Raw genomic sequence first — 21,979 nt, 5'->3', positions numbered from 1 at the left:
CCATGATCCCTCAGTATTCACAGCAAAGGGAACTGTGGCTCCTGTTTGTGTGTGTGTGTGTGTCAGTCGAGGAAAATTAGACGGATGTACCTAAATTGTGCATTTATCCCTGGTTCTGGAGTATCAGTAACCCGCTGTGTATATAAATATATATATATATATATAATTATACATTTCAGTTTAGATAAAAGATTTATAATTGTACATAGTCCAGATAGAGGTACTGTAAAATATCTCCAGAGAATTTTCACCAAGTGCCTAGGAGGTTTTGTTATGCAACAAATGTGCATGAGTATGATAGCATTACATGTTGAAGAGAGAATAAATGAAGCTGTTGTGAGTTCCTGGTTGTATCTTGTGATGACTGAAGATGTGAGTCGAGTTAAACACGAGAGAAGCGTTTTATTAAAACAAAATATACAACCTTGCATTTCTGTTTGGCTCTCCGAAGCACAGCTGTCGTTCTGCCTGCTTCCTTCTGTCTCATTCCTCGCATTCATTTTAATACACTGTTTACTGACTGAGCATTAAAAAAATATCTTAATAAAACATGAGTTAAAAAGTCGTCTGAGTGGAGTCAGTGCTACTTGAGCTCTGCATGGCCAGCAATGCAGGGAACAGTCCTGTCGGCAGCACCTCGATTCAACAACGAAGGAGGAGAGAGGCGTCACATGATCAGTTCTGTAAACAGTCTGACAGTAAACACAGCATGTCGGGACGCTCGCCGGGTCGGCTAAGGCCTCACGGGGTAGCACAGCTTGGTGGCGTCCTTGGTGTTACTCTGGCTGTCGATCAGCACCAGAGGACACCTCTGGTGGTTCTCGATGATGTGGGAGATGCTGCTGAAATACTGAAGGAACAGAGGAGGGGTCATATTAAGAAAATTTTACATTTTACTTCTACGATGTCTTCCAGAAATAATGAATGACTTATATTGTCTAAATTTGACGCCATTAGGTTACATATCAAGCTCAAGCACAATTGAAGAACTTTTTTTTACTAGAAACTGAGTTGATTTTTAATTTTTAGTTTTATTTTTGGAGGAATATTTTTCAATGTGTCCTCAGTGTTGGTTTGGCACAAAAGAAGAAACAAATTAAAGCGAGAGAGAATTCAAATGTTTAGTGTTTTAGTGTCATGGCTTCGTGGGACACAGACGAGTTAATGTTATCAGTTCCACCTGTTCACCTTTTCCTGCTGCGACAAGTTGAAATGTCTGCTGTCAGTAAGACCTTCTGTGCACGACTAAAAGCAGGTGAGGATCTGATTTTAGATGCTTAAACTCACCACTCCTGAAGGAGGTGAATTAAAATGTCCTGTGGTGGAGCTGTTATTTCAAGGCCTTTCACCATGCTTAGGATTAAATTCTGGACTTTTAAAACATTATTTGTCAAGCTAATGTGGCTAAAATCAAACAATAATAGTCTCTTTAATGGACTTTAAAACAGTTCTCAGTTAAAAAAGTTCTCCTCTGTACCTCCTCTCCTCTCTTCTCCCTCCCCAGTGCGTACTGCTGAGAGTTTGTGGTGAGGCGGATCGGTATGTTGTACACTCTGCCCTTGTAAAACACCACCAGTGTGTAGGGCTGCTGTGCGTCCTGACCGGAGCTCTTCCTCACCATAAACGCCCCGTCCTGAAACAGAGAGCGCTCGCAGTCAAACCCAGCAGTCGGGTGAGGAGAATCATGGGAAATAATCCAACAAATCCAAATGATTCTCACTTTATTTGAGCGAAACAAGACATCGTCAGCTGTCCTGCGGTCGCATGCGCCGGCATACCAGGGTTTCTTATACATGTCTGCATCCTGAGAAGAAGGCAGAGGAACTTTTAACACATTATCATCGTTTGATGAGTCATTGAATTCATTTTCATAATAATTCACCTTATCTTCATCTGTCGATGCATTATCAGCAGAAACACTTCCTCTGTCAGTCGGTTCTGGGACATCAGAGACACAAACATTGTGTTATGATGTTTTGTTCTGATGTAGCTTAAAGTAAGACAACACACAAAGCTATAAATATGGACATTATGCATCAAAGTTTATGGTGAGGTTAAGAATCGAGCTGTGCTTACTGAGGGAGGAAAACTGTGGAAGAGGAATCCTGCAACAGACCAGACGACAGTAAACACACAGCTGATTCAAGCAGCAGTAAAAACAATGTGTCATTGTGTTCTTACTTTGGTCGTTTCATGTCCAGTGAAAAACCTTTTAGAGGAACTTTGTGGTCAGTTTGCATCGCAGGCAGCGTTTGGCCTGTGGAACAGGGATGAATCCAAGTTTACTATTTAACAGAACATAAACGATTCCACAAATAAATTCTGCTAACAGCGTTTTCTGTTGTTTCAAGGCTTATACTGAACATCTGTCTGTCTAACTGGGATAGATTCAGAGTGGAAAATCTGCAGGTGATGAAGACGTCTGCTTCAAAAGTCACTGAAAAGTCAGAAAGTCACAAATGAACAATACTTACTTTCAAATTCCCTTGGTTTTAAATCTGGCCTCTGCAAGAGACGTCACATTGAACGGTTTTTATCAGTTTATCAGGTGAGAGACTGGTCTCATCATCCAAAGTAAAAGAAGGATGATATTTGAAGCAAATATTTTAACTTTGTGCTCTTGAGTTTACATTAAAAAAATATTCCTACCGGCCTTAAAGGTGGTTTCGGTGACCTCCTGAGAGGAAAACAAGATGATAAGACAAACAGTTTTTCCCTTCTTGTGTTATATTCATGATAAAAAATGTTAGAGAAGTGATTCTTACTCTCTGGGCAGAGGTTTGGGACGAAGTGGAGGACGACTCGCTGCAGGTTTATCACATGAGCCTGGAGGAGAACATAATGCACACAGAGGTGATGAATGAATCATTATGACTGCAGGGAAGCTGATTTGCCTCTAGGTGGTGCATCATGAGAACATCATGATTTAATACTCACTGTCGTCTGGATCACAAACTTCGTACTCGTCCTCACCTGTGGGCTCCTGCACCTGCAAAATCACAAAACCAGGAAGTGGTAAATATGCAGCGGTGCATTAAACAGCTCCTTAACATGAAATCCTGCATGTTTGTCATCACTTACAGGAGGAGGAGATCTCCTTACATTCACTCTAAAAACAACAACAACACAGTGTTAGTGTAGCAACAGAGAAGCAAAGTACAAACTGACATTTGATCTAACTGGGACCTTTCTACCAAAATGAATAAAAGACAATATTTAACCAAGATTTAAACCTCAGTGTCGTCAGTCTTACCTGGGGCTGGGTTTCGGGGGTAAAGGATGTGAAGGTGTCGTGGAGACTGGACACATTCTGTAAGGTGGACGCAAGGAAACGATTAGTCTCTGATTCTCAGTCCAAATTATTTCTAAAACACTCTCATGTTGCAGTGTGAGACCATAGAACCGACCTGTTGACTGGAGGAGGTAATGAGCTCTCCTGTAAAACACAATCAGCTTTTAATTCCACGTATAGAAGCAGCTTAAAATACTCACAGTTCTGTAACATGAGCAGCTTTACCTCTTTGTCAGGAACTTCATAAAAATCTGAAAAATAACCAAAGAAAAAATTAGAGACAGAAAAGGTTGCAGCGTGTTTTACTTTATTTACATATTAGGGGTCAAAATCTGAAGAACCAAACCCTGAATATCACAGTGTGAGTTTTCAGTTATTATAGTGGGTTTTATTACAACATCTAGAACTATTTTGAGTCTGAAAAAAACAAACAAAAAAAGCTAAAACTCCAGATTTAAAAGACTAACGATGACTCTGTGCTCAACAGGTTAAAAGGTCATTGAGACGATGGGACTTCCCCCTTTTCCTAAAAGTGCTTTTTACTTTCTTTTCTGATTCTGATTTGTTTCCCTCAGGATGAACTGTAATAACCATACTTTTGTTTAGGACAGAAAACCTGCAAAACTACCTGCTAAACTATCAGCCTCTGCTCTACTGTGTGTTTACTGCTAATGTTAGCATGCTACAATGCTAGACTAGGTATCCAGAAAACCTGCTAAGCATCAGCATGTTAGCATGGTATCTTTCAGTCTTCTTGATTTCTCCATACAGAGAACCACCTACCTGGACTGGGTGGACGCTCTGGTAAAGGTGTAGGCAGCATGGGGAGGTCCCTCCCTGCTCTGCTCCCTCCAGGCTTTGGAGGAGCTGAGGAGAGGCATGGAGAGTATTATTAACACATCTTTTCTAATGCTCGCAGGGTTTTGCCTCTGTGTTTGGACGTGTATCTTACTGGCAGGTGGATTCTCCGCAGGTTCTATGTAGTTGTCATCATCATTAGTGGCGTCTGGATTGATGTAGTCTTCCTACAAAACAACATGTTGTGACAAAATGGCTGCATCAGCTTCTGTACTCAGTGGAAGGTATTTACCCACACATAGTATGTTGTGAAATTTTCTAAAAATAATGTCTTTGTGAGAACCAGCACGTCACAGGCCTGCGGTTCAGTATTTATGTAAAGTTCCTTTACTTCGTCACTCCCCATGTGGGTGGGTTCAGGGGGCAGTTGTTTGGAGCCTTTGCCTGGGCGGAGGGGCTTCCTGGGTGGCCGACTGGGCCGGTTACGGCAGCTGTCTGGAAAGGAGAAGCAGAAGCAGAAAGAGGACATCAGCATTTGCATGAAGCACCACTCTGAAGCCCTCTGAGTATTGTGGCTTTGAATGGGCAGCGTCGCTTCATGAACCAAAGAACGTGAGATATGAAAGATACAGAAACGAAAAGTAAAGGACGCAACACATGCAAATTCTCAACTGCATCGCTAAGAGAAAAATCTACATGTTGACAAGGTGGAAAAAGCTGTGAGCATCATGCAGAGCTGTTCAGCTGTTCCTGTTGAGTGACTGCACTGACCGAGGTACTCCCCCCTCGGGAAGGAGGCAGAAGAAGCTGTGGTGAAGACTCGGTGGCTGGGAGGAGGCTCGTAGCTGTCGTCGTGGTACTCATGTGGATCCTGAATCGTGTCATTATCCTGCCAACAACATACTTGCAGTGTTTCACACAGGCTTCTCACACAAAAACAGCTTTTTAAAGGACTTAGAATGAACATTTTTTTCTAACTTACATAATCAGGTTCAGACAGTTCTTCATCACTTTCCCTGTGGTCATCTGTAAACACAGAAAGTTAAAGGGGTAGAGGAACATAAGTTAAATGAATCTGAGCAGATGTACATTTTCTAATTTTAGTCCAAAGCCTCATTCCTAAGTGTCAATGAACCAGCTGAGCGTGTCTCCTCACCTCTTGAACTGCTCAACATTCTCTCAATAAGTGACTTAATCGCAGCCTGTATGATGCAATTTGAAGAAGTTTCACATAATCAACTTTAAAACAACAGGAAACAGGTGAAGTGATGTATACACTTGTTCCTGAGACTCAGGTTCTATGTTTCTGTGCTGTAAAGCATCTAGTAAACACAGAGGCGTCAGAGTGAAACTGTGCAAAAGTTCAGAGTGGTAATCCATTAAAGTTTATATATGAGATTCCAAACACGACATAAAACAGCAGGTAAGTGTTTGCTGTGATGTATCAGCAAAGTGATAGCTGCAAGAGAATAAACTCCAGGTACAACAGGTCTGAAAATGATTTTAGTCTTTTTCAATATTTACCAATAGGTGAAGGCACATTTATTGTACTTAATGACATATTTTGGGAACCTGAATATTTAGATTTAATATTTTTTATTATTACTTTAAGAAAAATATGTGATATTTTTAATCCAATTCCTTGATCTGACCTGCTGTTTGTTTGAAATGTTACACACAAAACTATAATCAGTTCATAAAATAGGAAGAATCATTATAGATTCAATTATCCATAAGAATATCTTTCTTTTTTATCAGTGGTGAATGTTAATGTATCGGCGATAATATTCCTATAATTTATATTGATAAATATCGTCACTTAGTGTTTTATCATTTAAAGGATCACTGAGTAAAAGTGAGTTATTGTCCTGTTGCTGAACCTCCGACCTTCATCTCAATCGATTTCATTTTCGGAAACGAAAATCAGAAAATGAAAAAGGGGCTTTTTAAAAAAAAAAAATGGTTTCATCACTCAAATTGATAAGACTTAAGATCAAAGATGTGTCATGAAACTGAATTTATAGAAACTCAGAAGTTTTCCAGTCTGCTACAGTACATTTACATGTAGGCTGTGTCCAGTCTATAAATACACACAGAATAGCCCACACAGAACAAGTGTGTGTGGGGGAAAGTTGAATGGAATCAAAGCCAAAAGTTAAAGAAAGCAGGGTCATAAAGGTCACTTAAAATTTCAGTTTTGCATTTTGTAGTGATGGAAACAGGATTATTCATGTTTGACTCAGAATATGAAAAGCTGTTACAAGGAAAGGACACATGGGTCAATTTTAAGGACAAAGTTAAATGGAAAACGTCTCTATTTCTGTTTTTAAAATATTGTTAGAAGGTTGCTGGAATCACTCAAGTGATACCATTAAAAGATTCACTTCCTACAGAAACATGATTCTGTGTGAAAGATGTCCGGCAAAATCCAGAGTCCTCATTTGTGGATGAGGATGAGGAGAAGTTAACGGTATCCACATGACATGGAGATGTGTTTCAATGTATGTATGGACATTTGAGTGTTTGTATGCGACACCATCTCATGTGATGAAAGACAGTTCTTACCTCTGTAATCTCGTGCAGGCACCTTTGGAAGTGGTTTGCTCTTCAGTCTGTCGCACAGAGAAATATTGACAACAGTGATTTGACAGTGATTTGAGTGTGAACACGTCCTCTTACTATTAATACAAGATATATGAAAGTGGGATTGTTTGTCTAGTGGTACTTTGTCTTGGTGCAAAGTCAGGTTTCATTCACAGCAGACACCTGTGCTGTAAAACTGTGAAAGGTCTGTATTTACATATATCCGCACTCCAAACTGACTGATGCATATTTTCCAGACAGGGGGAGAGTAAATGGCTTCAGAGGCATTAAGATATCTATCCTAATGTGTCAAAGAGGACACATTTCAGGAAAGGAAAGTGAGACAGCAGACATCTGTTCAAGTTATTTTTGGTTTGCGGGTCTCTCTCTCTCTTATTCCAACGGTTGTGAAAGAGGAATTAACGTTCTCCACTGATGCATAGACACACAACCTGCATTCAGAACACTTCACATCACAAAACTTCCCAGAGATTTGTCACCCACTTAACAATACATATGAATTTAGACTAAATTTCCAGTGAGTTTTTTCCCTAATATTTGCATGTTTCACTTCACAAAAAAAAGGTAAAGTAAACATCTGGAAAGTTCAGACACCAACCTTCGAAGTTTATTCAGTAAGCTGCCATCGTTTTTCTTAATGTCCTGAACGATCTTTTGAAGCTGCCTGGAAAACACATGATTGGGCGCTGTCATCAAAAGCAAGACTTCAGAAAATGAAAACTGCAGGATTATGAGCTGAATAAAGGTGGTTAAAACATTAAAACTTTGGAAAGACAACTGCAGTGTTCACATTCACTCTGTTTTGATTTTATAACAGCAAAAGAATCCACTTTATACCCAAAATAAATGAACAGTCATGTGACATTTTTAAAAAAAATCCTATTGTTGTTGCCTGTGTAGAACAAATAACAATGATTTTAACACTACACTGCACAAGTGTATGAGATTGTGGTTTAGTTTTTGTGCAGAGAAGCAGTTAGTAGATATTAAAAAGCATCGTCCACATAGATATGAACATTCAAATAAAACTGAACCTCTTACCGGATCTTTGCTGTGGCAGGAGCAGCGAGTTTACCTAACGTATCCAGATTCATCTTTAATCCAACAGTTTACATGTTTGAGTCTCATTCGCCTCATGCGTTTTAACCTGAGCTGCTCGATCGTTCGCAGCGATGTAAATGAACGCCGTGTTCGGCTACAAGTCACGTCTTTGTCACAGAGGGGAGGTAATTTGTTCTCACCGCCTCTGAGAAAAATCACTTCTCTTTTCCACTCCCCATCACACACACACACACATGCAGACACACACTCAACAACAGATTTCAGTGGCCACACTTTCAGCAGACCACTTGCATCACATCTCTCTTGACTGTCTTCAATTCCACTTCCATCCAGACACTGCCATTTAAACTGCTGCTGATAAATATATACAACTGCTGCATTTCACCTGAATGAGGTGGCTTGGTGGGTGCACGTTTTGGAACAGTTTTCACCACCTTTTCGCGCCTCTTGTCTACTTTTTATTCTCATTTTTAAACGTTACATCATCTGCAAAGAACTGCACAATATTTTAAAGGCTTTCTCACAAGAGATATTATTATTACTGATGTCGCTGCTGGACACACGTGGCTGTTTTCAGCTTGAAAACAAGTCTATGTTTAAGGTCATGCATGATGTGTCATGGAAAGTACCGTGTTGTAATCCTGACTTTTCTATATATGGAACGGAGAATGAGTGCGCAACTTTTCCTGTTCGACTGGCAGGAGGATGATCGTCCACAGTGTGTGTGTGTGTGTGTGTGTTTGTGTGATCACCATGGGGATTTTTTTTGCAAAATAAAAGACAGTTCTACCTCTGATCACAGTAAACCAGAGCAGGAGAGGACAAACCAGGAAGCTGTCTGTGGTGAGAAATCTCCATACAGTTCAAGAATTAAAGAGACAGCTTTAGGTTTTTAAGGAACCAACTGTAGATGACTCACAATGTTCAGTCGGGTTGGAAATAAATGTATGTGATTATATGGGACTTTGAAACTTCTGTCACTCCAGCGTTTTCAACTTCATTCTCTCTCTGTTCTGTGGCTTTGACCTGTATAGAAATGACCTCAGATTCTCTCAGAAGTTAAATTTACCTACACTGACTTCAGCTGTCTGTGAGGACAGGATACGCTGCATGCTATAGAAATAACATGTAGCTTCCTGTATGATTAACCACAAAAAACAGGAACACAAAGAGAAAAGTATGGAAGTTTAGGACTGACAGTATCATAATGAAATGATTCCATTAACTGAAATTCAACACAAGGGAATCCAACACAAATTTCACTTGTGTGTTTTCAAAACTGTGCCAAAATTAAGATAAATGAAAACTGAAAAAGAAATTACATGAAATTACATGTGACCGTTGAAATTGAAGCAGTAATGATACATTTTCAAACACAAGTATCTATATTAATAATAAATCAATTAAAAGTACTAAATTAAAAATGTCAAATTGATACACATGCACATGTCTTGCATTTAATGGAGTCAGTTTATGTGCGACACACACAGACACGCAAACATGCATACACATGGGGATACATGAACAGGAACACACTTCACAAACAACACCTAAACACTTGCTGACAAATGTGCAGGTGCAGTCAGACAGAGAGTAGAGACCCTCTCTCTACACACATCTGCACAAACACACACACACACACACATACAAATCCAGCTGTGTGTGTGTACAACTAACTGTACACACACTTACAAACACACATATTATTCTATTGTACTCAGCACATTACCTTCAGTCTGCTCCTGTCATTTACTTCAAAAATATTCCAGTTGGATTTGAAGAATATTTGACATTTTGTTAATAACATCAGTGTTGCTGAGATGTGTCACTATATGTGTGTGTTACTATATGAAAACAAAAGAGCTGAAGAGTGAGAAGGGAGGATGACAGTGGTTGTGTTACTTACGGTTGGTGGATGAGACTAAACTTGCTCATGTCAGTGTCGGACAGATTCTGTGAAAGCATCAGAGAAATCCAGAGTAAAGACACGGTGACAAGTTGGGAGGAAAAAATGAAAGACCACAGTGTTGACAGGTGACTGATCCCTCATGGCAGAGATGATACTGTGGGTACAGCATGTCACCTTCACCAAATAACATACATGTGAGCAGTTAGAGAGGTGCATTACCCCTCAGCTAACAGGAGATGGCAGCATGTCACTGGAGGCCATTTCACAGTTTGTTTTTCTGATGTTACACTTATTTTATTTCTGGAGAGCTTCCACTGAAGGACATTATGGGAGCTGCAGGGTCAGAGATGGTTGCATACATTACATTCATGCATATATTATAATAATAATAATACCCAGCAGTGCTTCAGTTTCACACAGATATTGCAGTGATGTACAAACAAAAACAGGAAGGCACAGATAAAAAGATCCTGTTACCTGGTTTTCCTTTTGTGAGTGATAACAGCTGATTCTCAGGTGAAGCCTGAACTTGTCCCCTCACCAAAAAAAAAAAAAAAAAAACACACCTCCACCATACTACACAATTTCATAAATCATCAAACATTTAAAAAAGTTTACCTGACTACCCGCTGTATTGTAATTTTTTGTTGTACTTTAATCTCTGTGTTGCAGTAAGGCAATTGAGATTCGTAAATGAAAGGAAAATGATTACCATAAAATATGCAACAAATCCCACTAAATTATGTATTCCCCTCTTCATTCATAATTCATGGCTCCAGGTCGTTACTTGCTCTGTCTCTCTTCTCTTTTATATTTGTCGTAAAGTAATGAAGATCCACGACAACAAATGTTTGTTAAAGTCTGTTTATTGTGCTTTTTAGTTTGTAAGATGTCAAGTGAACAAACAGATAGAAGCTTGTAACGAGAGGTTAATGTATGAGGTGTGGGTCTGATATGGTTAGTTAATTCAGATATGAATAATGTATGGTCGGCCCTTTATCTGCACTCTGTAATGATGTTCTGTTAAGATGCCTACAGTTGATTGTATGGTCGTTTTTCAAGGTTGTTTGTGATTTATTTGAGATATTCCACAGGGAGGGGGGCTGATAACGCAGCTCACACCACCTTGGCGTGTGAACACAGGCACCTCGGTTCAACAAAAGCCCGCACCACCTCCAGGAATCAGCTCATAGCACAGTCAGACCCCTTTAAGCAGAGCTTGTGATTTAACCATTTGTAAATCAGAGAGTGAGATCACTTAATATGAAAGGCTTTACCTCCTTCAAAGAACTGAACCTCGGCCTCACACACACACTTGATCATCCCACCGGCTTACAGGGGAAAAAAACCCATCTGTATAAAATCAGACTTAGCCTTTTGACACCGAATAAAATATCAAATAGTCCGCCCCAGTGGATACTCGGGCACTGCTCCCACATTGAATTATTTATAGGATTGTCTGTGCTTGTTCGAATGAGACACAACACTTTTACAAGCTACAGCCTCTCCTTTGTGCTGTAGAGCAGGAGCCCTCGCTCCTGGTGTAAAACAACACTCATGTTTTTATCACCTACACACAGTCCACTTAACGTTCAGGTTTTAGCTTTAGATTCTTGCTGGCAATGATGTGATCTGTGGAAATATCTGTGCCAAATGTTTGAGCTGTGGATGATTGGAATAAATGCTTTATTGGTCCTTAAATATTTTCCTATTTCCTTTAAAACCACCATATGTAGGACTTAAAAATTCTGACTTAAGCACCATCTGATAGTGGTATTAATAAAACTAAAGCTAAATTTGGATTGGATTTGTTTCACTAGAGACGGAGGGGTAATTTTAAGATCACCTGCTCTGAGAGTATGTGGGTAATTTTCCACCTTAGCATTTAATAATAATCTGACACCATCAGGTCAGCCTATTTAGGAGCCAGCACGTCCACAGAGGAAAATTAAACCCATCAGGAATGTGTAACATCTTAATCTCATTGAACAGGTTGTTGTAATGTCAGCTACAGGTGGGTGGTGATGTTTCCTTTGGGCCTCTCCTGCAGAGTGTCCATGTCTATCACAGACCGCATCCTGTAACTTTACGAAGGCTAAAATTAGGATAAGAGGTTTGAGTCTGACCATTCCTGATACTTTCTGAAACTGACAATCTAACATTCACACCTTCGTCATGCTGTGTGCAGAGGTGAGAGAGGAGCCTTGGGTTGATGTTCTCTCTCTAGCATTTCTTTTTTCACTTGTCATGCTGCTGTTTTGCAGCAATTTTCATGTGTGCGACCAAATCCAACACGCTGACTGACTTCCAACAGAGTCTGCAAACGCATCTAGGATGATCAACTTTTCTTCAGTCTGGAATAAAGCTGCAGACCCACCGATCCACAATGCCGTCCCTGAGGCTTTGCTGCTAGCATGGCTAAAAAGACATTCAAGCTGGGAAATGCATTGTCAAATGAAGCCATCAGAATGATTTAAAAATCTACACACGGCAGCTTTAAATCATGGTACCTGAAACAGCCTTTATTTGCCATTGGTCTCCTTAGATCTTTGCTGCCATCTCTGCAGGTAAAACGACCTGAGGTACAAAGCTTAAAGTACATTATCGAGAGTGAAATCTCAGTTTCGCCCAACACCAGGCACGTGAACGACCACTTTTTGTTTCTGTTCACTGCTGGAACGGCAAACAGCAGAGGGTCTGACATGTAGAGCACTTGTAAATGCTTTCCTTTTGAAATTAGTTTCATTTCACGATAGAGAGAACAGCTTCGCAGCGACACGCCCACATAATTACCTTTGGTTCTTTCGCAGCAGCTGCACAAAGTCTCATGACTGTCATTAGGTGAGACTTTCCACGCGTTCACAAATCCACACTAAATGTTCCAAAATTACAGGCGATAATTCTGGTTTAAGGCATTTGTCTCCTTTAGGACTTCTCTTCTGTCATCCATTACAAGAGAACTGTGTCAAAATTCAAATGAGGTCTAGTGAAGCTAAAGTTGAACTGTATTATCACCTAATCTCTGCTGAAAGCTGTGGGAGCTCCCTCTCTTTCCAGCTACACACCAAGACGTCCCTATAAAACACATATCATTTATATTTCAGCTCTCGTCTGATACCAACAACAAAGTCATTATGTGATGTATGCTGCCACAGATGTGTGCATGGGCTGTTCTTTTTGAGTGGCCTTTGTTTGTTGTGTTGCTGTCAGACACAGAAGTTGAAAGTGACTTCCTCAACCAGCCGCAGCGTCACAGAGATGGAGGCTGACAGTTCTTCTGATCTGCTACATCTCTCTTTTAACCTGTCAACCTGTGCGATCGAACATGGCATCAAAAAGATGGAGATTACCTCTATCCACACTGTGGCTGACTGACTGTCATTCTTATCCACTCTGTAGTACGCTGTCGTACACCGCCACCCACCACTCAGACAGAATTAGATTGTGTTTTTTCTCTCCTCTCTCTTATGAGGAGATACTGTAGGTGTAATGTGAGGAGGATGCATTCGAGGCAGGTCTTGGTGTTGTTCTATAACAGGACTTACTTGTCTATATTTACTTAGGGATCTCATGACCTTTGCTCCATCTACTGTATAATATGCAAAGTAAGCCAAAGGCAAGTCTCAGCAGCGGCACACTCTCTGGATGACATTCAGGCCCTCGCTGCCCTTAGACACACGCTGAGCTGAGCTCCTGATGAGTCAAACATGACATATTATAAACTATTCCTCCTCCTCTTCTGCTGCATTTTTAAGCAGAAAAAACTTAATATGTGTATTAAATTCACAGGAGTGTGTCTTAATAGGTTTGGTGCATTTTTTTTTGACATATTTCCACAGAAAAGTTCAGTTACATTGCACTGCAGGTTTCAACATCACACTTGTGTAAGCTGCACTCTGGACCATGATTGGCCTCCAAACTTCCTGTGTAAAATCATGCTTACTTACACGTCTTAAACCTTGTTTTAAGGTTACCAAGCAATCTTTACCTCTTCAGATAACGCAAAAACATCTAAGCAAACACATGTTGGAGTAGAGGGTGGCTTTTGAAACAGAAATGCATGTGAATATACACCTTTGTAAATATGTGTTTTATTTCTATAACACAATATTGATTCAAGCATCAGAGCTTTTACAGCTGCTCTTATAAAATCATCCTGCAACAGAAAGTGACATTTCACTGCCAGAGGCAACTGTAAAAAAAAAAAAAAAAAAACTTCTGTTTTTCTGTCAGAAACAGAAGAGGAACTGGATAATCACAATGAGCAGCGACACACATGCTTGAAGAAGCAAAGAGCACCACCTACTGAAACTCACTGCATCATTAGAAATAATCTGTTAATAATCTGTCACTATAATACCTCTTTCAATAAAAAGGCAGCGGTTCTTCTGTTGTATTGTTGTTTCTAAATTGTTTGTGTCTTGAGCTGTTTCCTTGCTATGATATGTGATATACTTGTTGCTAAACAAATAAACATTAAATAGACTTCAGCTCAGCATTCAGTTTCACCATAACCACAACAGCTGATCAGGAAGCTGAACACACTGATCTTTAACACACCTGTCTACAACTGAAGCTGGTCAGAATAGGTAACCAAACCTCAAACTCCAATAACATGGTTCCAACTTCTTTACAGCTGAGTCATGACCAATAATCCACTTTCAGATCCTCTATCTAAATGACACCGGTGCAAATCTCTCCTACACAGATAATTCACATGTTTTTCGATTAGTCGGTCTCTGCCTGGCCGACATTTTTGCCGTCTTGACCAAACTATATAGACGTGCCGGGCTAAACCATTTTTTGCATAATAGGGAGGGAAGTATAATTGTTTTAGACCACATTGTCAAGAATCAGAAAGATGAAAATAAACTTTTACGCGACTCACAAAATATTATATAAAGTTTTTAAAAACATGTATTTTTGACAAATTATTCCAGAAGATTATGTAAAGGTTAGAGGGTTTGTCCCCGGGTTCCCCCGACGTTGGTAGCCCTGCATCTGATCACCCGCGTCACTGCTCGTGTTTCGGCGGGTGGTGTGAGCTATCTTGCTAATTTTCACTCTTCACAGTGGTTCTTTGGTGATTTCGGACAGGAAGCTAACTCCACCGGATTGTGATACAGGTAACCAGTGACTTTAACTAACGGACTGTTTGCAGTTCACTGTCATTTATCGCTCGACATCAGCTCAGCAGCTCCTGTACGGTCGCACTACGTTAAACAGCGGCCACCCGTGGCAGCCAGGTGAGCTAAGCTAGCGAATTAACTAGCTAGCTAACGAGATAATTCGCTATCTTAGTTGATTGATGCTAGCGAGCTAAATAGCTAACTGGTGAACTTAATTATTGTTAGCTTGCAAGTTATTTAATGTTAGCTTGCTAGTTAGTTAATGTTAGCTAACATTAACCAACTAGTTAGCTCTCAAGTTGATTAATGTTAGCTACCTAGCAAACCAGTTATCTAGCCAACATTGATCTGAGACTGATTAACTTTCCCAGTTCAGTTTGTGTGGTTGAAATGTATGTTAAAAGAAGTATCCCTATATATTTGTATTTTTTGTATTTATCACAGCAAAATAATGCTATTAGGGGAAGATAAGAGTTTCCTAAAAATATCAGTTGACCATGTGTTTACTTTCTATATTGACACAGACAGAAATGAAAAGATGGGAAGAGATGAGGAGATTGAGAGAAAAAGAAAGAGAGAAGATGATGGTGATGAGAGAGGAAGAGTAGATACTGCCCACTGTGTCCACGATATGATCATAGAGATCAGTGTTTTTTGGTAAACTATAAGCTCAGTACTGTATAATCATATTCATGTATAAAGCTTATGTTTATGTACATGTTTGAGACACATTTCTGTAATTTAAATCCAAAATGATACAGAGCTAGTCTGGTACCATTACATCAACAAATATGGTCAGTCCACAAAATTAGCATCTGGTGGTTTTCATGAACATGGTATCCTGGGATGGACTCAAATTACCAGCGTGGATTATTGTTTCAGTCTGCCCCTGGGCCAACGCATGGAATCACCATAATCATTAGAATTGATCCTCTAAGGACTTTGAATATGTGCAGCAAATTGCACGCCAATCCATTTAACATTTGATATATTTCATTCTGAGCCCCATATGTTAACCTCATAGTGGAACAAGAGGAAAAGCCAGGGGATCACAAACATTAATATAATTCAGCTGAATGTTTCTACAAAATTCCATGTGAATTCATCCTATAGCTGCTGAGATGTTGAACCAAAGTGAGGCTAAATATCAAATAAATGGCAAACATAAGTCCATACAACCAGGTGCAAAAATTTAAACTGATAAGGTGTGCCTGGGAATGTTTGTCAGACTCTGCAGGTTTGAAGCTGTTTAAAGTGAAGCTGTGTGTAGCCAGCTGTGTGGCCATGATGAAATATTCTTGTTCAATACGAACGTGTATTTACCTGAGCTTAATAGATCTCTGGTGTACTGGCTGGATCTGTAGCTATGGGATCTAACGGTCGATACACATACTTTATGTATATGTATTTTTCAGATCTGCACCAGGTAACCTGCACATCGAAATGTTTTACTCTGAAACATTAATAATTTTTACTGATAAAAATCTACAGTGAGCATATTTTGGGGGAGAATAGCCTGTGAGACATAGGAGTATTTCATGATGCAATATCCCACCTGAAATGGAATCACTTCACGGTCAGTGAATAATGAATAGAAGACTAGATGCTTCTCATTTGTTAGCGTGAAAAAGTGTTTTTAAACAGCCACTATAACCATGAATATAAACAGTTGCTTATAGAGGAATGCCAGTGCACAGGGAGCAGCACTCTGGTATTATCAGGATCCTCATAATACTAAATATTAGGGAGTTATAAACTCATGCTTAAGTTATTTCATTGCATTAAATCCTCTTCCCCTTAATGACTGAAGCAGATTTAATGATACTTATCTAAAATAAGTAGGGATCTCAGCTTAAATAGCCCTGTGACTCATTTCACAGTTCCTACTCTTCCCCAAACTGAGACACACACACAGTTTTCACCTGAACACAATGTATTAATGTGCTTCTCAGAAACACCGGGCGGCTGTCAGAGACTGTACACACAGTGTGGCTGATGGTGACAAAGCAGTGAATGCGATAACAAAGCAGAAGTTGCAACTGCCTTACTAACTTCCATTTAAGACGGGCCACTCATTACAAACTGAGAGTGTGTGGGAAGTAATGCAAGCGAGTGAGTTTACTCTAGTTTGTGTTTCATATCCTGTAAACTCTCATCTTTTTCAACTGTGTACATTTTTAGTATTGCTTGAGATTTGTAGTAAGAAAAAAACCCTCAAACACAACTGACTTTAAAATAAAAATAATAACAAATGTTCGGCACTGTCATTTCAGTTTGACAGTTGAGCAAAACAGGCACAAACAACTCTAGGAAATGTAATTATTCTGCCGGTTTTAATGCCATAATCATAATAATTATAATAATTGCTCCGAAGGATTTGTCCATGTATGATGTAATTAGAATAGCAAACTGAATGCAGCCACATCCCTGATATGATCCTGAATGGATTAGTAGATTGTGTAACTGCAAGACAGAAAATGTGAGGGAGTAACTCACCAGAAGTCTTTGTCCATTAATTCTCAGTTTCTTCACGGTGACAGCACATTCATGCATCTTGTTCTGAGGGCGGTAAACACACTGATTTAGTTTTATGAATTGACATTTACATTAAAACACAGAGATGAGCTGAATTTAATCCTGAACTGAATTTGTCCTCCTGTCATCTTGTGCTGTTAGATGACAGGAGGACGCTTGCCTGAGCTGCATGAAGAGAAACTGTCCAACAGGATCCACTATGTAACTTTTAAATGATGAGAAGCTAGATCAACAAACCTCCTTAGTTTCCACTGGCTTTCTGATAGTGCCTTGCCATATCTCCCATTTTTTTTAAGTACTCACCTTGCTCATAAAGAAGGCTACCTGCACATGGTCCCACCCCTCACACTCCTCTCTGGATGGCAGGTTCATTTCTATCTCAACAGGGAACCTCTGAGCAGGAGTGTGCCTTTGGAAGTACAGTAATAGACTGACCCGTCACGCACCAACACACCAGCCAGCTTCAGCAGGGAGAAGTGCACACAGGGAGGTCACCTCATTAAAGCCAATGTCTCCGTCGAATGTGGCAATTCATGGTATTCTCTAAAAAATCTGAACTTGTTCCAGAGATTGCACTGAGACATCTGCAAAAGGGAAGCAAGGACTTCCTCAAAGTCACTCTATATAGAAGATTTAAGAAACAAAAGTGTCATAACTTGATTTCACCTCCCAGCTCAGGCTACACTTCATTTACAGTCAGGCAGGGTGTGTAATTTGTTATGCATTTATTTTCTTTCCAAGTGTAATCTTATTTAAGGTGCAAGACCATTCATGCTCCAATATACAGTGGTTATCGCAGCTGTGCTCTAATGAGTCACATATAGAGTGTGGGTTCATTGGAAACTTTGTAAGGAAATGGGGTATTTTTTGTTGACTGTCATCTCTGATACAAGAAATGACTGGCATGTCAAAAGCCAATACATCAGTAAGATCTAAACATATGATAAAATACTTTAAATTAAATGTCTGTTTTATCAGACTGAGACATGCAGCGTCGGAGACAACAAAGCTCCACCACTAAATTGAATAATATTTTGTTATTTAATGTTATTTCTGGATATAGCAGTTAGAATTCAAACTATGAGGAAGTCAGACCGGATGTGTCAGAATTTAAAAAAAGGACAGGGAAGTGTCTAATACGTGACATAATATGAATATTAAAGGAAAAGGGAAATGCGCTTATGAGATTTCTTGCTATGAGTTAGATAAGATAACCTAATCAATACCTAGCAGTCACACGTTTTCACATCCAGCAGACACAGAGCAACATTACAGTTTATTTAGAGTCATGATTTTAGCTCTTTTAGCTCTAGCTCCCAACTCTTCAGAAATAAATCTGGCTCTTTAGCTGCTAAATGCTCCATAATGTTCATCATGTAGTCACTAACTTTGGCTGGCTGCTGCTAAGTACTTAGCACAAAGTAGCAACAAATAAGGTATAATGAATCAGTGAGCTTTTGTAACTGTTTCTTTCTTTGGCAGATCATCAATGAACAGTGACAGGAAATCCAAGCATCGAAACAGGGACCCACTGCCATGTGATGCGGCCCCTAACCACTCAGCCATCAGGTCACCTGGTATCTGTTCAGAAGGTAAGCTCCATACTTACTACACAGACATGAGAGTGGTATCAGTCTTTTCATCTATGTCCCATCAAGAAGGTAACGTTTATTTCCCCATTAAACGAGTATGATGGTGATGAATAGGAGCCTTTGTGCTCTGAAACCTTTAATTTTCCTTTAAATCTCAAACTACAGATTAGATTTTTTACTTTTCTCTACATTTTCCAGATGTTTTTAGTAACAGTGCACATGTGTTTGGTCCTCTGATTACCCAACACTGCACGACAACCTTAAAACAGCCACACACGTCCTTAACTCAGGCAAATTAATGAAGAAGTATGTCCAATAAAACAAAGGGAAACCATTTCTTCTTTCTTATATCCCTTTGTATTTCTTCAGTACAACCTTTTACTTTGTTAGGAGGCATCCTCAACCTGAAATATTGATGATACAAAGCAGTAACTCTCCAGCAAGAAAACTGGATAATAAGACTCACCTTCAGGCTGTGTATTTTCTGAATCTGATGCTCTGTTGGTTACTGATTTCACAATATTTAATACAAAAAGCCGACTGGACCTGGTGTTTTTGACCCCATATGGGAACAGACACAAGAAAAATATCTATCTATCTATCTATCTATCTATCTATCTATCTATCTATCTATCTATTCTATCTATCTATCTATCTATCTATCTATTATCTATCTATCTATTTTTTTTCTATCTATCTATCTTTATTTTTTCTATCTATTCTATCTATCTATCTATCTATCTATCTATCTATCTATATCTATCTATCTATCTTGTTGTCTGTCCATGCATTGATTTATTGTATCATGATTTTCAGTATTCCAGCATTCCCTCTTTTTAGCTCTGTTTCTTGTCTCCTGAGGGAAATATCTGGCTCTTTAGCTGCTAAATGTTCCACTATGTTCACCAGCTAGTCTCAAACTGTTTTTATCTGCTGCTGAGCAGGTAGTGGAGAGTGAGTTTTTGCTCAAAATGGCTGCCCTGTGCAGCTGAGAGTGACAAGAGTGAACCATAACAGTAAAGTTTTAGTCCAGATAGCAAAACATGCAGATTCAAAAGATAATTCCCCAGAGGTTCATCACTATGATGCCAATTTCAAACATTTTTTATTGTAAAATATCAGTTTTAGCTGCTTTTCACATGTAGAAGTAGAACACTCATTCAGAGTGTTTTTTTATGATATAACTCTGGACTATTATTACTGACACAATAATGTAGACGTAGCTGCTTAATATCACAGCTGGCCGAGATGGACCTAATAATAGCTGCTCTAAAAACGACAATATGTCTCTCTGAAAGCAGTGGAGTAACTATAAAGTAGCATAAAATGGGAATACAATGTGTTTAGCATCATTTTATACACATTTCCCCAAAATTCAAATTAACATATTTAGTTTATTAGGAAGTTTTTAGAACGCCACTAGAATTTACAGTAAAATAAAATCCTGTGGCTTTGACCAAAGTCTGTGTTTGGCTGAGTTTCACTTCCTGTCACATTGTCCTTTTAAACCAAATTAAATATGTATGATAACTATAATTATCCGACAATTTTATCATGCGCCCATAGAGCTACTGTAGAAAGTTAGATGAGAAATTGGGTTCATTGCTCTTCCAGTGATTGCTGCTGGCAGTGTAAGAGCCATTTGTCTCAGTGATGTTGGAATTTCATCGGTCTGTGTTTGGATGGGGGCCAGCAGCCTCATATACAGCAGAGTGATTGGGGGGGTAAATTGTCAAACAATTAGTCGCGTCTGCCCTGTGACACCCGTTAACCCTCAGAACTCCATGTTAATGAGAGCCGTGTAATAATTTCTGTGAAGCAGACAGAAGCAACGTGTGCTTATTAAAGCGAAGAAATGAACAGAGTGGTAATTAGATGTAGAATCAAGGCCTGTAATGATGTTTTTTCCCCCTTTGCCTAAATCAACAAATCGTTCCTATTTGGTCTACTGAAGCAGATGCATCATGTTGTAAACTCCTCTTTGGAAACAAAAGGAATAGATGAGTCAAACAGATTAAAACCATTTTTAGTTTGCGTTCCTGACCGCTGCATATGCAGTTCTTTTCCCTGGATAAGTGTTTCTAATCATCAGTGGCTTGCACATACAGTACCTGTGTGTTTGCAAAGGCCGAGTATGAGCTTGTGGGATCTCAGGGGAAATGCCCACAAAGGCTCTCATTTTAGGCAGTAAGCTAATTAAAGCGGTGGAGCAGATGGTGCAGACTTGGTCTGGACATAATGAGACGGTGAGTGGCGAGACGAACTGGACATGGCAGGACAGCTGTGAGGGGTTTATGAGGTGACCAGAATTCAGTCATCTCCCAGGAGTGAGACTTTACTCCAGCCAAGACAGTGGAATTACAAGTGCATGAAAACTTTTGAGTAGCTTTTTAAGAAGCAACTGGATAAGGCTGTTTACTTTACTTCGTCTGAACGTGTGTTTGCAGAACAACTTTTACTGGAAGAGAATAATGCCATGCCAACAGGGTGTTTTTATCTTTTTTTCTTGTATCCTCAATCATCTGATCTTGGCAGGTGTTTTTTGGTAAACACCAAATCCTCAACACCTGTTGCCAGAAGCATTTCCTGTCTGCCAACTCTCACCAACCCTGCTCCAACTGACACACTGTCCCAATAATCAGGCAAGGAAAAAGAAAAAACTTCAACTGTCAAATAAACAACTGTGGCCTTATCAAAGTGGGTGTTTTTCCTGCGTGGAAGGAGTTAAGACAATAAAAACATAAGCTCACAAAAGCAGAAATTCCTAGAGGTTCAGAAATACCCTGGATTGCTCCTCTGAAAAGAGATGTTCCACTCTCCCATTCTGCCTCGTGTGAGGAAAAGGCCGAGACCCGCAGAAGCTGGTATTCCCAGACGTGAAGAGGTGAAATTTGACGATGTCAGGCTGTACCTGGTGGAGAGGAAAATGGGCCGCAGCAGGAGAAGCTTTCTGACCCAGCTGGCCAGGTCGAAGGGCTTTATTGTGGAAGACATCCTCAGGTGGGAAAAAGCTTGCCATTTTGTTGATTGCTGACTGAGCAGGGCTCGACGGCTAAAA

General features: G+C 39.7%; 2 protein-coding genes across 4 annotated transcripts in view; one reads left to right on the top strand and one right to left on the bottom strand.

Moving 5' to 3' along the window:
* Positions 1–382: 382 nt before the first annotated feature.
* blnk (B cell linker) lies at positions 383–17,880 on the bottom strand. Of its 2 annotated transcripts, XM_018681088.2 has the most exons (24): positions 17,633–17,880; positions 17,291–17,353; positions 9,663–9,709; positions 7,293–7,358; positions 6,656–6,702; positions 5,073–5,116; positions 4,862–4,979; positions 4,482–4,585; positions 4,245–4,317; positions 4,076–4,159; positions 3,518–3,543; positions 3,408–3,436; positions 3,254–3,310; positions 3,082–3,109; positions 2,938–2,989; positions 2,766–2,826; positions 2,650–2,677; positions 2,475–2,505; positions 2,182–2,257; positions 2,077–2,105; positions 1,883–1,938; positions 1,721–1,804; positions 1,478–1,633; positions 383–850 (listed from the first exon to the last, which is right to left on the bottom strand). In XM_018681088.2, exons 1-24 carry the CDS (start codon positions 17,699–17,701, stop codon positions 734–736), a joined length of 1,545 nt encoding a protein of 514 aa, XP_018536604.1. In that variant the 5' UTR covers positions 17,702–17,880; the 3' UTR covers positions 383–733. The 2 variants fall into 2 exon arrangements, with proteins under 2 accessions (XP_018536604.1, XP_018536605.1); XM_018681089.2 differs by lacking the exons at positions 9,663–9,709; positions 17,291–17,353; positions 17,633–17,880 and adding an exon at positions 7,736–8,183.
* Positions 14,225–21,979, top strand: part of dntt (deoxynucleotidyltransferase, terminal) — a 69,956-nt gene continuing 62,201 nt past the window's right edge. Inside the window, exons 1-2 of one of the 2 annotated variants that reach the window (XM_051076561.1) lie at positions 14,225–14,791; positions 18,812–18,921. Coding sequence is in view for 1 of the 2 variants with exons in the window: in XM_018681090.2 (XP_018536606.1) it covers positions 21,728–21,921 (194 nt within the window). In the remaining variant the exon portion in view is untranslated. Of the gene's footprint in view, positions 14,792–18,811; positions 18,922–21,514; positions 21,922–21,979 lie in introns of those variants that run through there. The other variant, XM_018681090.2, reaches the window with a different exon arrangement.

The sequence above is a fragment of the Lates calcarifer genome, linkage group LG16_LG22 (assembly GCF_001640805.2).
Source record: "Lates calcarifer isolate ASB-BC8 linkage group LG16_LG22, TLL_Latcal_v3, whole genome shotgun sequence".
NCBI classification, from domain to species: domain Eukaryota; kingdom Metazoa; phylum Chordata; class Actinopteri; family Centropomidae; genus Lates; species Lates calcarifer.
This window is presented reverse-complemented; position numbering and strand designations above follow the sequence as displayed.

Excerpts from the sequence above, each read along its gene's own strand:
- blnk (XM_018681088.2), bottom strand. The coding sequence starts at position 17,701 with ATGAACCTGCCATCCAGAGAGGAGTGTGAGGGGTGGGACCATGTGCAG. Across the intron at positions 7,359-9,662 it reads TTTAGTCTCATCCACCAACC|GCAGCTTCAAAAGATCGTTC; the intron begins GTAAGTAACACA and ends TGTGTTTTCCAG. Across the intron at positions 2,678-2,765 it reads CCCAAACCTCTGCCCAGAGA|GAGGTCACCGAAACCACCTT; the intron begins GTAAGAATCACT and ends TTTTCCTCTCAG.